This window comes from Diadema antillarum, unplaced genomic scaffold (assembly GCF_040938485.1).
Source record: "Diadema antillarum isolate AM-2024a unplaced genomic scaffold, OU_Dant_1.0 seq00000398_RagTag, whole genome shotgun sequence".
Taxonomy (NCBI): Eukaryota; Metazoa; Echinodermata; class Echinoidea; order Diadematoida; family Diadematidae; genus Diadema; species Diadema antillarum.
Genome location: NW_027271389.1, coordinates 98,350 through 112,091, shown reverse-complemented (window position 1 = coordinate 112,091; position 13,742 = coordinate 98,350). Strand labels below are relative to the sequence as shown.

At 36.2% G+C, this 13,742-nt stretch overlaps 1 protein-coding gene across 1 annotated transcript in view; it reads right to left on the bottom strand.

Annotated features, from left to right (window-relative positions):
• Positions 1-10,606: 10,606 nt before the first annotated feature.
• Positions 10,607-13,742, bottom strand: part of LOC139732053 (uncharacterized) — a 29,451-nt gene continuing 26,315 nt past the window's right edge. Inside the window, exons 19-20 of the mRNA XM_071642930.1 lie at positions 12,113-12,351; positions 10,607-10,771 (exon numbers count right to left, since the gene is read on the bottom strand). Of these exons, the coding sequence (XP_071499031.1) occupies positions 10,607-10,771; positions 12,113-12,351 (404 nt within the window). The remainder of the gene's footprint in view (positions 10,772-12,112; positions 12,352-13,742) is intronic.

The following is a 13,742-nucleotide window of genomic DNA, read 5'->3' as shown; positions in this document are numbered from 1 at the left end:
GTGTTGAAGTTCTCACCGTTGCGTCCATCATTATTTTGTCGAGTGTTGAAGTTCTTTCAGTCAATCATAATAGTATAACCAAATCATAATTGTGGCAATATCCATCTAAAATCCATATTTCGCCAGGTGCGCAGGTTTGTGGTTTACAGATTTCTTGCCATTGTAGTGTCATTTACTTCTGCCAATATCAACGGGAAGTATCTTGATAATGTATGTCCAAACATATGAGCTGCCATAACCTCCAGTACACCAGCCAAGTATATGCTTAGTCTGTACTCAAGATGTTTAATTGCAGATCTTGGTTTTTGCCAGCATCAGCTGTTTTGATACCCACACAATTTGCACTAAGTAAGATAGTCAATGAAAGCAGAGATAACTCTACTACCTGAGTAGGTAAACACTACCGGGCATTCAAGTACAAAGTATCAACGTTTACATTAGAGCGCAGTAACAAGGATATCAGAATAACAAAACAATCTCGGCGCGCGAAACTAACTTTGCTACGGCACTATTCCCTTCAAATTAAAAAGAAATATATACTCAGTATAAGTTACCTACTACACATTAATGGGGTGAAAGGTCTTTAGTGTTTGATTACAACTTACCAGCATGTAATGTATACTTCTAGTCATGTAAGAAGAAACTGGTTTTAGGTGAGAATGATCGCAAAATGAAGTCACAACCGAAAATGAAGAATACTGCGTGCGTGAGCACAATGATGATCGGATGATGAAGGCAGAGAGGTAGAAGCATGTATAGAGTGAGTACACGTATAATTATGAAAAGAAAAAGTATGTATTTAATATATACAGAGGCAATGTTTCCGTTGAAGTTGAAATAGGATATGCCATGCTAGCACTTGTAAACCACGACAAAAAGAAATGAATGACTTCCTATGTAGGTGTTAAAATGCTATATACCGTTTGTTAGAAGTACTTATACTGTTTTTGTCTGTGGAAGAGTGTGGTGTCATTTTGTGAAAGTGTATTGATCGGAAATAGCAAAGGAAGAACTTCTTGACAGATGTGAGAGCACCAGTTTTGCAATGAAATAAATTGTACACATGCAATTCTCGAACTAAGGTTAAAAAACAACATAAATCTTGCACCATTAGCAGTAAGAAGATAATGCGTCAGACAATAAAGCCACACTTAATGGCTAAATGCTGAAGTCTCAACTTGGATGCACCGCTAAGATTATAACGGTGATAAAAAAATGAAAATAGTTGCTGAAAGTTTAAAATGCACTCAAAGCTCGCAACACAATTACGTAAAGATAAACAGTATCATGTTCTTGTTATCCAGGTGCACACAAAAGTGTGGAGTTCTGCGTATGTGGTTAGGGGAACTGATAGATTTTCTCCGTTTCCAGTTATTTTGTTTTCCTATTACGGAATAGAATTGAGAAATAATAGTTAAATTTGCATGGCGTACGGAATTGGCAGATATTAGTAATCTTTATGGCTTTAAAATGGTAACGTTTGTTGATAAAGGACAAACATTCTCCTGAAGGTTGCAATCGTCTTATGTGAAGCTCAATTCTTAATGCAAAGTGACAGTAAATGTTTTCGAGGTGAACTTTATCTCAAACGCAAGGATAGCAAATGTATATGTGACAAAAAGAAAACTTGGCAAAAAGTATAAAAGTTGTACATATGAAATTTGTTTTCTCCCCATTTTTTTTTTTTTGGAGAACTATTATTCACCAATAGATGTGCAACTTGAATACATCTCATCGTCCTGTCTACATACATGTGAAGTCACATTGACTTGTCCTACATAATTGTTTAGGTGTCAGGTATGCCAGCCATGTAAACATTTGTAAACGGTATCGTTCAATCGCAATGCGTCCTCCCTTTACAGGGTCTTTGCTTCTTCTGTTTTGTTTGTTTTTTGTTGTTTTTTTTTTCTGAATACGTCCTCTTGAATGCTGCAAATCCATGTTACGCTGTCGTCACATACTCAATCTGAAATAAACTAGATGCATGGAAACAAACCATCACTGTCGAGTTTGTGTGCGTATGTGCATGTGTGTGTGTATGTGAATGAGTGTGCGTGTGTGTGTGTGTGTGTGTGTGTGTGTGTTTGTGCTATGTTGGACCCGTTATTGTCGTAAAAAATTTAATACAAGTTTATAAGATTAAGAAGTGGTAAGATACCGTTTGGTACTCATGGTTTTCGACAGGGGCTGAACGAGAGAGAAATTGATTCATAAATTGAATATTTGTCAGAGAGAGAGATAACAACTTTTGTGATATGCAAGTACGTGCATTGCACTGGTTGAGTTGAGGAATATGAAGCATTTCTACGGTTGGATATGTTTGCAGGGAATTACTAGTAATCATACGTACGAACGTAACACTGTTAGGTAAGACAGAAAAGGAGGGTTTGGCACCACGCTAATGTACAATGAAAGCTATTATAAGGGGCGTGTTTGTGTGAAAGCGTCTGCCTAATATGGACAATTAAAAACGGTTAAACAAGGAAGTGAATACATAAAATATGTGTCTTGTTTGTCACCAGATACTTCGTTTCACTTTGTACAGAACAAAGGATCTTTCCAGACATCTTACGTATAAACTGAAAAGTAGATTTCTGTGATCGCAGTTGACCATGTTTGTGTTATTATCTGTGGCGATGAAACTGAAACTCAATAAATGTGTTGGTCATTATAACTCGATGATCTCTTCACACAAGACGTTTGAGTGATGATGTTGTTGGGTCATTCTATAACAGCAAGAATAACATTCGTCTGGAGTTGTGAATCCACAGAATTCAGTGAGTAAAACCAACCCCTTGGCGACCCAGTTAACCCTTACATACCCAAGGGCAAGATTAGCATAAAGAGTATAGTAGCGGCACTTTCACTGATCTTATGAGAGTGTCGCTTGTGTAGTTCTATACCATATGTCCCCCTAAAAAAGAACAGAACGGGACTATCCGCAACGATACATTAAAATACTGAATCAATCTAAATACAATTTCAGGGTATAAAAATATAATCATTATCCACATCTCAGAGTAAACTTCCTCTGATTTGCCACAGTGGTCAAAGAGAAAAGAGGATCTTTTTAGAGCATGTCAGGAATCCCTTCCCTCCAAGTTCTGTTCATTGTGTTCACACATTGATATGCAGTTCCAATAGCATTCAAGTATTAAACTTGAAAGAAATTGACCCATGACATGCTTTACAACGATCCAAATTTCTCTGTGACCACTTAACCACTTTAGCCAAATTTAATGTTTTTGTTTTAAAGCAAAATATAGGTATGATGTTAAATCTTTAGACCCTGAAATAGAATTCAAGACAGTTTGATAATATTGACAGTTATCAATGCAGAAATCCAATTGTACTTTTTTTTTTTTATGGGGGGGGGGGGGGGGGAGGGGCATGCTGTACAGTAGGTCCTGTGTACAGGACTAGTTAACAAAGACTGTATCTAGATTACATACTAAATGCTGAACCGCACTTGACCTGTCTCAGGATGTTAGGCCTACACTGGTCAATGTATTGTCGTATTCCAAATGTGTCATCAATTTTTACAAGTGCAAAACACATATACATGAACTTACATATATAAACTCAATACACATAAACATTAGCTAAACACTTCATAGATTCATATGCATACATATTTTGTAATATATATATATATATATATATATATATGTATATATATTCATACATATTCATACATACATAATACTGTATATTGCATACTAATGTCAAACTCTATACATCTACCACAGAACACGAGCGGTTACCCTCATTGACGTTGTGTCATACTATTCAACAATGCACCCTACACTACCTATTGCAAGTTGAGAAAGAGAGAGGGACAGAGAAAGAGAGACAGAGAAAGAGCAAGAGAGACAGGGAGATAAAGATTGAAACTTCTTATAGGTCTTTATACTTGTGCCGAAGCGAGGGCAGTTGAGATTAATGTCTCAAGAGTGACGTGGACTGACAGTAAATTTTGCTTTCACTTCTCGTTGTGTGCACATAATTATTATCTCATATATCTAAACGATAATAGCAGCTATAGTATCAGCAGAAAGTTGAAATTGATTTATGACAGATATTGATGTGTATACACGAGGGACACATGCAATATTGTCTCCTTTATTGCTGTGTCATGAGGGTTTATTCAGTATCAAGATCATTAAAACCTAGTTGTGGTGTTTGAATAGCTATGACCTCTATACACTAGCAGTCTGCATATATGTTATAGAAGACCACGTATAGCCTACATCGTGTCGTCGTGTTGATTTATGATTCATAACTCAGCTCTTATACCTCTATATAACTACAAGCATACCCATAGAAAGCTTGTGTGCCATACTGATTTAAAGGGCAATTCTGATCAGAATTTTCGCTGGGCAAAGAAAAAGTAAAATTTGATAAACACAAAAGTCGAGATATGATTGAAATCGGATGAATATTCCGGAAGTACAGTAATGAAATTGGGAAGTTTAATTACTTTTCACAATGCCCTTTAATTCGGAAACGATTGTTATCATTGTCATACAGCTAGGTAAGGCCATGAGTTTGGCTGCCTATCACATAACCATGTATTGTCCAGAAACAGGAGTGTCAAATTTAAAATCCAGTCTATGTCAACACAACATCTCCATCCTATTATACCTAGGATGAAACCATCATCTACAATTTTGTATGTTGTTCAACACTCTTCCGAATTATTACAAGCATTACTTTGATTACAAATCATTGGTCAATTTATGAGCTTGCATAAATCATAGGCTCCTATTGCTAGCGTAAATGTATAATTAGACATTTGTTACATGCAAATGCCAGTAGAATTTTTCTGATAAAAAACTTATTGTGAACAGTGAAATTACTTTTTGTATATCAAAAAATGTTACATCAGAGTTATCATATATATACAAACAGCAAATTACGAAGACACATATCTTTTTGGTATAGAAAATCCCCTTGTTATGTAACATTAACAAGAATCTGTTCTGGAAAGCAGTAGACAACAGGTTCGATTCCCACTGGTTCCTTTTTCCAACATATTTGTTAAAATGTAGAACAGCAATTGCGATCTTACAAATACACATGTACAGATGGTGACCATTTATTGGTTTAAAAAAAAATCTGTCAAAGCACAACAGTGTTTGTTTTTTGTTTTTGTAAAGACAGTCCACTTTACTTAACAACAGCAGCAACAACGAACAAGAAGACCTACAAACACAGGAAAATAGAAGAAAGTAGATTATATATATATTGCCAGCAATACTTGCACAGAGACGTGGCTGATGTTGGGTAGCACCCCTTTAATCAAGCTTTCGGGCTAATTGCCCTTCTTCAAAATCTACAATGACAATTAACAACATATATAAACAAAATCAACCTCGGTGTAAAATCATTCCATTTAGATTAAATGGGAACGAGCCTCAAACAGAACCCCCCCCCCCCCCATACACAAACATATTATATACTATGATTTTTACACAAACCATATAATAAGACCGTACACAGCAGTTACACAGTAAGTTCTGTTCTGTGATTGTATTTAGCAATATTATGTTTTTTCTTTATTTGGCTTTCGATAGAAATGTATTGTAATTTTGTATGTTTTGTATTCATTGTTATGTTTAGTATATTATTGAATGTATAAAATCAATATATTGAAGGTTAGTTACATTAAGTATGATTTTACACAGAGGTTGATTTTGCTTATATGTTGTTATTCTCACTGTAGATTCTGAAGGTAATCAGCTGGAAAGCTTAACTAAAAGGGTATTAGATTGAGGAGGGCTATTCTAAGTGCATACAAACAAAATGAAACATTATTCAGGGGGTATTTTGGGTCAGATAAAGCAAATTTGAATATTAAAGACCTACTCCATTTGCATTTAGTATTGTACTTTGTCCATTTCTGTCATCAAATTGATTGCAATCCATTACCTATGTAACCTACACAATGAATGTTATGCATGTAGGCTTGCATGGACATGCATAAACATATTGTAGGCCTATACAAACATCCAATGTGGTGCGTGCAAGTGTTTCATTCATGTTCAAGTAGGTATGCCATGAAGATGCTGAAAGAGAAACATGTGTACTCAAAATCTAATACAGCCATTTAATTGGACAAAGGCTTAGACCACCAAGCTCTATAGGACGTACATTATATCCTTCCTACAGAACTCAGTGGCTTACGTAGGTCCATTTGCTCTTCAAAACACTCTGCTCCCCGTGTGTATCGCTGATTGGATGGCTGGATGTAAGGGAAAAAATGGAATGGGCTCTTTGACATAAGGTAAGTGAAGTTCAGTTGTTAAAGGGGAAGTCCAGGCAATTTTCATAATTTCATATCATGTACAAAATGTATGATTTCAGGCATATCGCATATTAGCATTATCAAATTAATAAAATATATGAAAAATTAGAATTGTAATTTCCTCTTTTTTAACACTTTGGTTGATTATGCCACAGGTAACGTGTGCCAATTTTCATGGTAATTGCACAATTGATGGTCGAGATCTGGGGGGGGGGGGGGGTTTGATTCATGGATCACCGCTCACACATGCTGAGAATCCTTCTTGCTTTTTCTGTGCACACACAGCATGATGCAAATCGAGGGCCCCGTTTCATTAACTTTTTTATCAATAACAAGTTACAATGGTTGTTATAAGCTACTGGAATCCTTGCATCTGATTGGCTGAGAGCAAATTTGTCATAGAAATGCAGCAGTTATTACTGATAACAAGTTTTATGAAATGGGACCCAGGGTTTTACTGTATGATGTATGTGTCATGACGGCCCTATCATATACTTTGCAAAATGTATCTGAGGGGAAACGTTTAAAGGGACAGTATAGTTTGGGTCTAGATGGGGATTCAGGTTTTGACTTATAGTGAGATTATTAGAAACCACTAATGTGAAATATTAAAGATCATACGATTCTAAGAGGACCTCAAAGTGTATTTGATGACAATCGAATTGAATCGAATTGAATTGAGGTGATTTCTACTGTACTTATCTCATTGAAAATTAAAACCTGAATCTTCATCTAAACCAAAACTACATCAATCATCCCTTTAAACTGCATCTGCACACAAATTACAAGCATTCTAGGTGAGGACACACAGTAATGAGACAGTCATGTTCCGACTGCTATCAAATGGCAAGGTGATACTTTTAATAAATACAAACAACACACAGCTCAACTGTATTATATATATCACGGCAGTACGTTTCTGAACATCCTCACACAAATTTTCTTAATGTATTCTTAATAATTATGTACAAGTAGCTAGTAATGTTAGCTGTCATTTAAAATAAAAGTCCACATACTTCACACTACATTCTCTGTACTGATACACTAATGTGACTCTCTAGGTCACACCACCAAAACTTTCACACAATTACATTTAGATGTAAATACATATGTAAAACATTGTATGATCATACTCCGGACAGGTACATTCTAACATCAACACAAGGTCTATACAAGTTATATCCTACATACAGTTAGGACTGATAATTCATCACATTATTATTGATTTGACTTGATACACTATGACTTTGCCATGAAACTATTATGGAACAATTACCCTGGATGGGCAGTTAAATTCATATTCCATTTGTGGAAGAAATACTTCTCATAATAGAAGCATAATGTGTATTCAAAGAGGTAGTATACTTGTATAAAGACAAATTGATGACAAAGTTTATTTTTTGGTGTATGCCCTAGATATCACTGATATCTGGTCATTAACTGCAGTCATTTTACCACCATTTTCTCAGGGAAATGATTGTCCTCTACAAATGTGTCACTGTATATTACGTGGCTTCATTTCTAAATGAATCCAAATTGTATCAGCTTAATTGCCATAGTGAGCTTCCTGTACGTCAGTTTTCTGAGATTGTAGGGTATGGCATTGACATACAAGTGTATCAATTTTCTGCAAGATGACAATGTTATTGCAATAATATTTCACTGTTGAATAATTACAACACAATTTGGCAAATTCAAATTGTTGAGGATATGATGCATGCACATCACTGAGAAATGATTTTGAATACGACCAGCAAAAACAGGTTACACAAGTTGTAAATTGTGATGATATATGACATGTGACCCCACCCAACAAAATGCAAATAAGAGGGAAGACTTGACAAAAGCAAAATCTGCATACAACAGCCACTCAGGGAAAAACAAAAGATCACTACACTCAATTTAGTGAACAATTTGAGTTTATCACATGATATACGTGATATGCATGCCATTCCCCCATGTCGTATATGTGCAATTGTATGTCAGAAATATATGAGGGCATGACATGCTGTTAAGTGTATAGTTTCTAGTTTCATTTATAATTAACAATTTGATGCCCCTAGGAAAAGAAAAATGAGGGCTTTCGTGTGCAATGGAAAACCTCTGGTGAAGAGAAGAGCAACTAAAGTAAATAGACAGGGCTGAACATAAGACTCTGAGGATGCTACATGCAGTACATTCTCAACCATGGTAGACAAATTTGGAGGCTGCTGGTCGTGGTAGACAGGACTGGTTGCCTCAGCACTGTTTGCAAGGTCTTTGGCACAGAAGTAATTTCTCTTTGAGGGAACTTTGTGGAAGCCACATAAAGCAGGTGTCTGCTATAGACAGGTGGCCACTAAGACAAGTTTAAAGCTAAAAACATAGTTCTCAGAAGAACGCAAAATTCATCTTCCACCATTTTGTAATTTGCTCACAATTAATCGAAAGGCTCTACCAGGGAACTTGTCTGGCTGATGTGATTTGCAAGAAGGATAATCAGTTGTTTTGGGGTATTTTGAGATCAAAAGTGTGATATGATAAAGATAGGTCTACCTGACTTTTATTCCTGAAGTGCTTTCCCTGTTCAGTAGTGGGCAGGACAAACATTACTAGTATGTGATGATTGGAACATGCCCAAGCAGCAGTATTGAATTGCGTGCAACTAAGAAGCTGCAAATGTGATTCACTCTCCAGCCAATGAAACAGCTGCTGCTATGGTCCAATATATTGTGATTGATGAAATCGATGATAGAACATCACACAGCAACCACTTTCGGGATTTGCTCCGAGACTGCAATATTTCTGGCTTACCCTTTTGGTTAACATTTCATTTTTTTTTTGTCATTAACGAACTGAAATTGCTTTTAATATCACAGCATTATTACAACATCTCCTATGCATGTGTTTCCATTTTAGAGCAAAAATAGACAGTTTCTTTTAGTCATATGGGAACTATGTTACACCTTTAAACATATCTCTTTACATGTATCTTATTCACACAGTCCTAAATGCATTGAAATGATGTATGAATTGCCCAGCACACTGCAAAACCCAGCACAAGCAAAACCAACTGAAACCTCTCTCGGTGGTTTAGATTCCCGCGGAAGACGCTTACTACACACAGTTTAAAGGAATGGTACAGTTTTGTTTGAGATGGGGCTTCAGGTTTCCAACTTTTTTGATGATTTTTGTTTTTAGATAATCATAAACCTCTTATGAAAGAAAGAGCATATAATTCTAAGAGGAATCCAAGTTTGTTTGATGAAAATTTGTTTTGAAATGGCTAAGATATCCAATGCCAAGAGATTCTAATAAAAGGTGGGACCACCTTTTATTAGGATCACTTTTTTTACTTTGTTTTTGGATATCTCAGCCATTTCAAAACCGATTTTCATCAAATAAACTTTTAATTCCTCTTAGAATTGTATGCTCTTTAACATTTCATACAGTGGTTTCTAAGTATCTCTCACAAAGTTAAATTGCCACCTCAACCAATACTATACCATCCCTTTAAAAAAAAGAAAAAAGCAATACAGCCTGAAGTTGTGACCATCAAAGTGTAGAGCCAGTTACTTCAATCTGTGCTGTACCATGAGTGAATAAATAATGAAATCAAAACTGCTTGCCAACTTTTATGAGGAACTTATCGGATTACACGAAAATTTGGCGTGCCTTGTAAGTACATATGTACTTCCTGTTCTGTCAGGCTTATGACTTTTAATGTTTGAATTTGAATTTGAACTTGAATGAATGAAGGGTTTAGGAATGAATGTCACTTTGCTATCATGTTGCAGGGCCCCTGAGAATAACAGAGCATTAACCATTGATGAGGCCACCCTGAGTAAAGAATACAAAATAGATAGACAATATTTTAACTGGTATATCAAATCAAAGTCATGTGGGCATGCTGCCTAGTTCCTTTGCTGTGCAAGGTCATATATTCTCATTGGCTGTGATTTAGACACAGCATCTATTCATTACCCTCAGTGTGGATTATCTATGAATGAACTAAACTACTGAGGTATGTTTTATTGTTTAACTAGTTTTAGTATAATTGAATAGAACAATTAATAATCTAGTTTGAACAAATTTGTACTATACTGTGGGGCAAAACTCATAAATTTTCTTTGGCTGAATGAATATATCTAGCACCCTGATGTACACATGTCTATCATTGGGACTGATACAACTTTCTCCATGGACGTTCAATTCCCTTTGCATACCCTTGGTGTCTTTAGGCAGTATACATGTGAACAGGTTATTTCTGTAAAAGTATGGTAGACAAGAGGAGGCTAAATCTAGAACAGGTACCAAGTCCTACCGCCACGCCGTGGACCTTTGAAGACTTCTGGGCACCTGAGGCTTCCCGCTTGCGGTCACCGGCCTGTCACGACTGCTGGACGGCAGTGACCTAGGTCTGTTTGGCCCCTGCACCGTCTTTACTCCTGCTCCTCCTCTTGTACTTTGCTGGGATGCAGGTTTCTGAAAGAGCAGGAATGACAAAAATTCCATTTATTTTGAGGCTTTACGACATTCTACACAAACAGTAGCAATGACCAGAGAACTTGTAGTTGCCTATAAAGGTCCAGTTTGACTTTGAGAGCGGTAATTTAAAAAATTTTCAAGACATCACATTTGATGCATATGTGTAGGTCTGTTGTATCACAAAACATTCTACCATATAAAATTTTTGCACAAGCCTAAAATATAAGGAGATATCAGTATTTTTCTTAATAAACCATAACTGTAGACGGTTTTGTCTGGAAACATTTTTATTATAACTATTGTTCACATTGTGTGCTTAACAATACTAAACATCGGTGATATGGGTTCAAATTTTTACAGTGGTTGTTTCTATCCCTAACTCACATTCTAGAACTATTTTGAAGCACTAATGCTGGATTTTTGTTTTATCTGGAAATGGTAGATTATGCCTTTAAATGGAAAATAGTACTTAGCATGCCACAATGAGAAGGAGAGCCACTGGGTCTTGCAAAATCATTATGCTCAAACAAATTTTCTTTTAACTCTCTGTTGCTGAAAACCATTTAGCCAGACAGCTCTATTCTGGGGCCAATAAAACAAATAAACATTCCTGAGAACTTCTTGTATTCATTATGTAAAGTAAAATACTCTCAAAAACTCCAGCTGAGGGAGGTGTGGCTTCTAACGTACATAAAGAGGAATAAATCTGAACATACATGTGCATTGAGTAAATGCATCAACAACAGAACACAACAGCAAAAGTTTGACAAAAATTGGACAACCTGTAAAGTTTTGGTGCAGCCAGTATTATTTGAGAAGACTACCAAGAGTTCATGACCATCACACATACGGAAAACGATATAAAGAAAAATATGTATCAAAAAAAAAATCCACAAAATTGCATTTTGAATGAAAAGTACAAAATTTTGACATGTTTATAGTGATGTATGTTGCTGCATTCACTCAATCCACATACACTTTGGTTTCATTCTCCTTTAAAAAAAATGCATAGCTGGATTTAAAGAGTGCCTCACCCATTCACTTTGATATATGAGAATCTGCCTGAACCTCACCTTCACCTGACTTTATGAAACTTGAATTATTTTTGTTTTTCATTCTGCAATGATTTTCAATACAGGAATGAACTAATGACAAAGTATTTTTTTAAATGCACTTTTTCTATTATATGAACTTATACACTGTACTGTCAATTATTTTGTGAAAGTTGTCATTTCCATCAAAGACCAGAAAGACTAGAAAACTACATAGAAATTTGCACATATTCATCAGAAAGAAAGGGAGAAATATATTGTGTTGAATTATGAAATATATTGATACCTGTACTTTTCCTCTTGAAGGAGGCCCTCTGCCAGTCCCTGCCAGCTGCCCAATAGCAGGTTTGCCTGCCCCTCCCACTGGTCCACTAGTCCTGCCTGCTTGTCCTGTGGAGTGATAGTGACCAGTGGTGACACCGTCAGCTCCCTTTCCTTTACCGTGAGTTGATGTAGAGTTGGTGGCTGGTCGGTTGACCAGTGATCCACCAGCTGCTACTTTCTCTTTCTGAATGACACCGCTCTCTGGATGGCAAGGATTTGAAAATGAAATGACAGAGAAAGGAAAGGTACAAATCGTTGATGTGGTGTACCACAATGAAGCAAGTGATGAGTCAAGTGGCACAGAGAGAATACAAATAACAGGCTATAAACCTGTTGAGGATGAGTCCCGAGTGTACTCTGGCAAGTGTCTATGGGAAATGCGTGTTGTAGCAAAATCAGCCTGTCCTCAATGGGTTAATCAGCTTGTCAACTGTCCCGGTAATGTGTATCTACTATCAGATCTACGGTGTAAGTGCTCTAGACTTTGTGATCATCGATCGCATTCATTGTGATTAAACTCTTAACAATAATGGCATAGAAGAAAATAAAAATGAACAGACTATTAAATAATCAAACATCAAAAAAACAAAACGCATATCAGTAGCTCAAATGCCTCAGGTCAAATTTCTCAGCAGCCAGTATACAATGTAGGTAAAGCAGATAACAATTTCCTGAACATGACTTTGTGCAAATGCAAGCACTGCAGTCAAAGCATGGGGACCAAATGAATTCACTGGAAATCTATAGTTAAATATTGCTTTCTCTTTCATCCTAAAGTTAATTATTATCAAAAGGAAAGGTCTTTATTACCAACCTGCACAATACACCACCTGATGACAGGAATGTAGTTTTCAGTGTTGCAAAAGGAAGACACAAATTTAAAGTTCTCAGGGAGCTTATTGTAAAAACATTTGTGAAAGTTTGACAAAAATTGGACAATCCATTAAAAAAAGTTATGAATTTTTCAAGTTTCAGTGCTGCCATCACTGCATGCAAAGACTACTACAGCTTGCGATGTCACATGTGTAGAATGATATAAAGAAAATAGAACTTATTTTCACTTTTCTCGAAAGTAAAAGAGCACTTGACTTGCCACTTCCTGAAGGCAGGGGCAAAAATATTACCATAACATATGTAACCGTGCACCACAAAACGAACAAAAAGTCGCACACACTGATGTTATGTGGAGACTGAAAATAGGTGAAATGGGTCAACCTAACCCATCTTGACTTTTTCATATATTCTGAAGGAGTAAGTCTTCTTCTACATTATGTTACAATTTGGGATCATAAAATGGGCAGGAAAGTGTGTTTTTTAGCAGTTTATCTTGAACTCTTTTTGTAGAATAGTGTGATTAGGTGTGTTTTTAGAGTCCTCTTTTCATTTTTAAAACCTTGAACACACTCTTCACTCTAAACTCAAATAACTTTTGAAAGGATGATGTCACTGCTTTGAAAGTTGGCATCAATTATGAACAGAATGTGTTAATACTGCACTCTCAATTTCAGTTTAATCTGATAATCCCTTCATTGTTGTTACTCTGGTGATTTACATCCTGTTTTTTGTCCCATTCGTTGCACAGCCAGCATGGC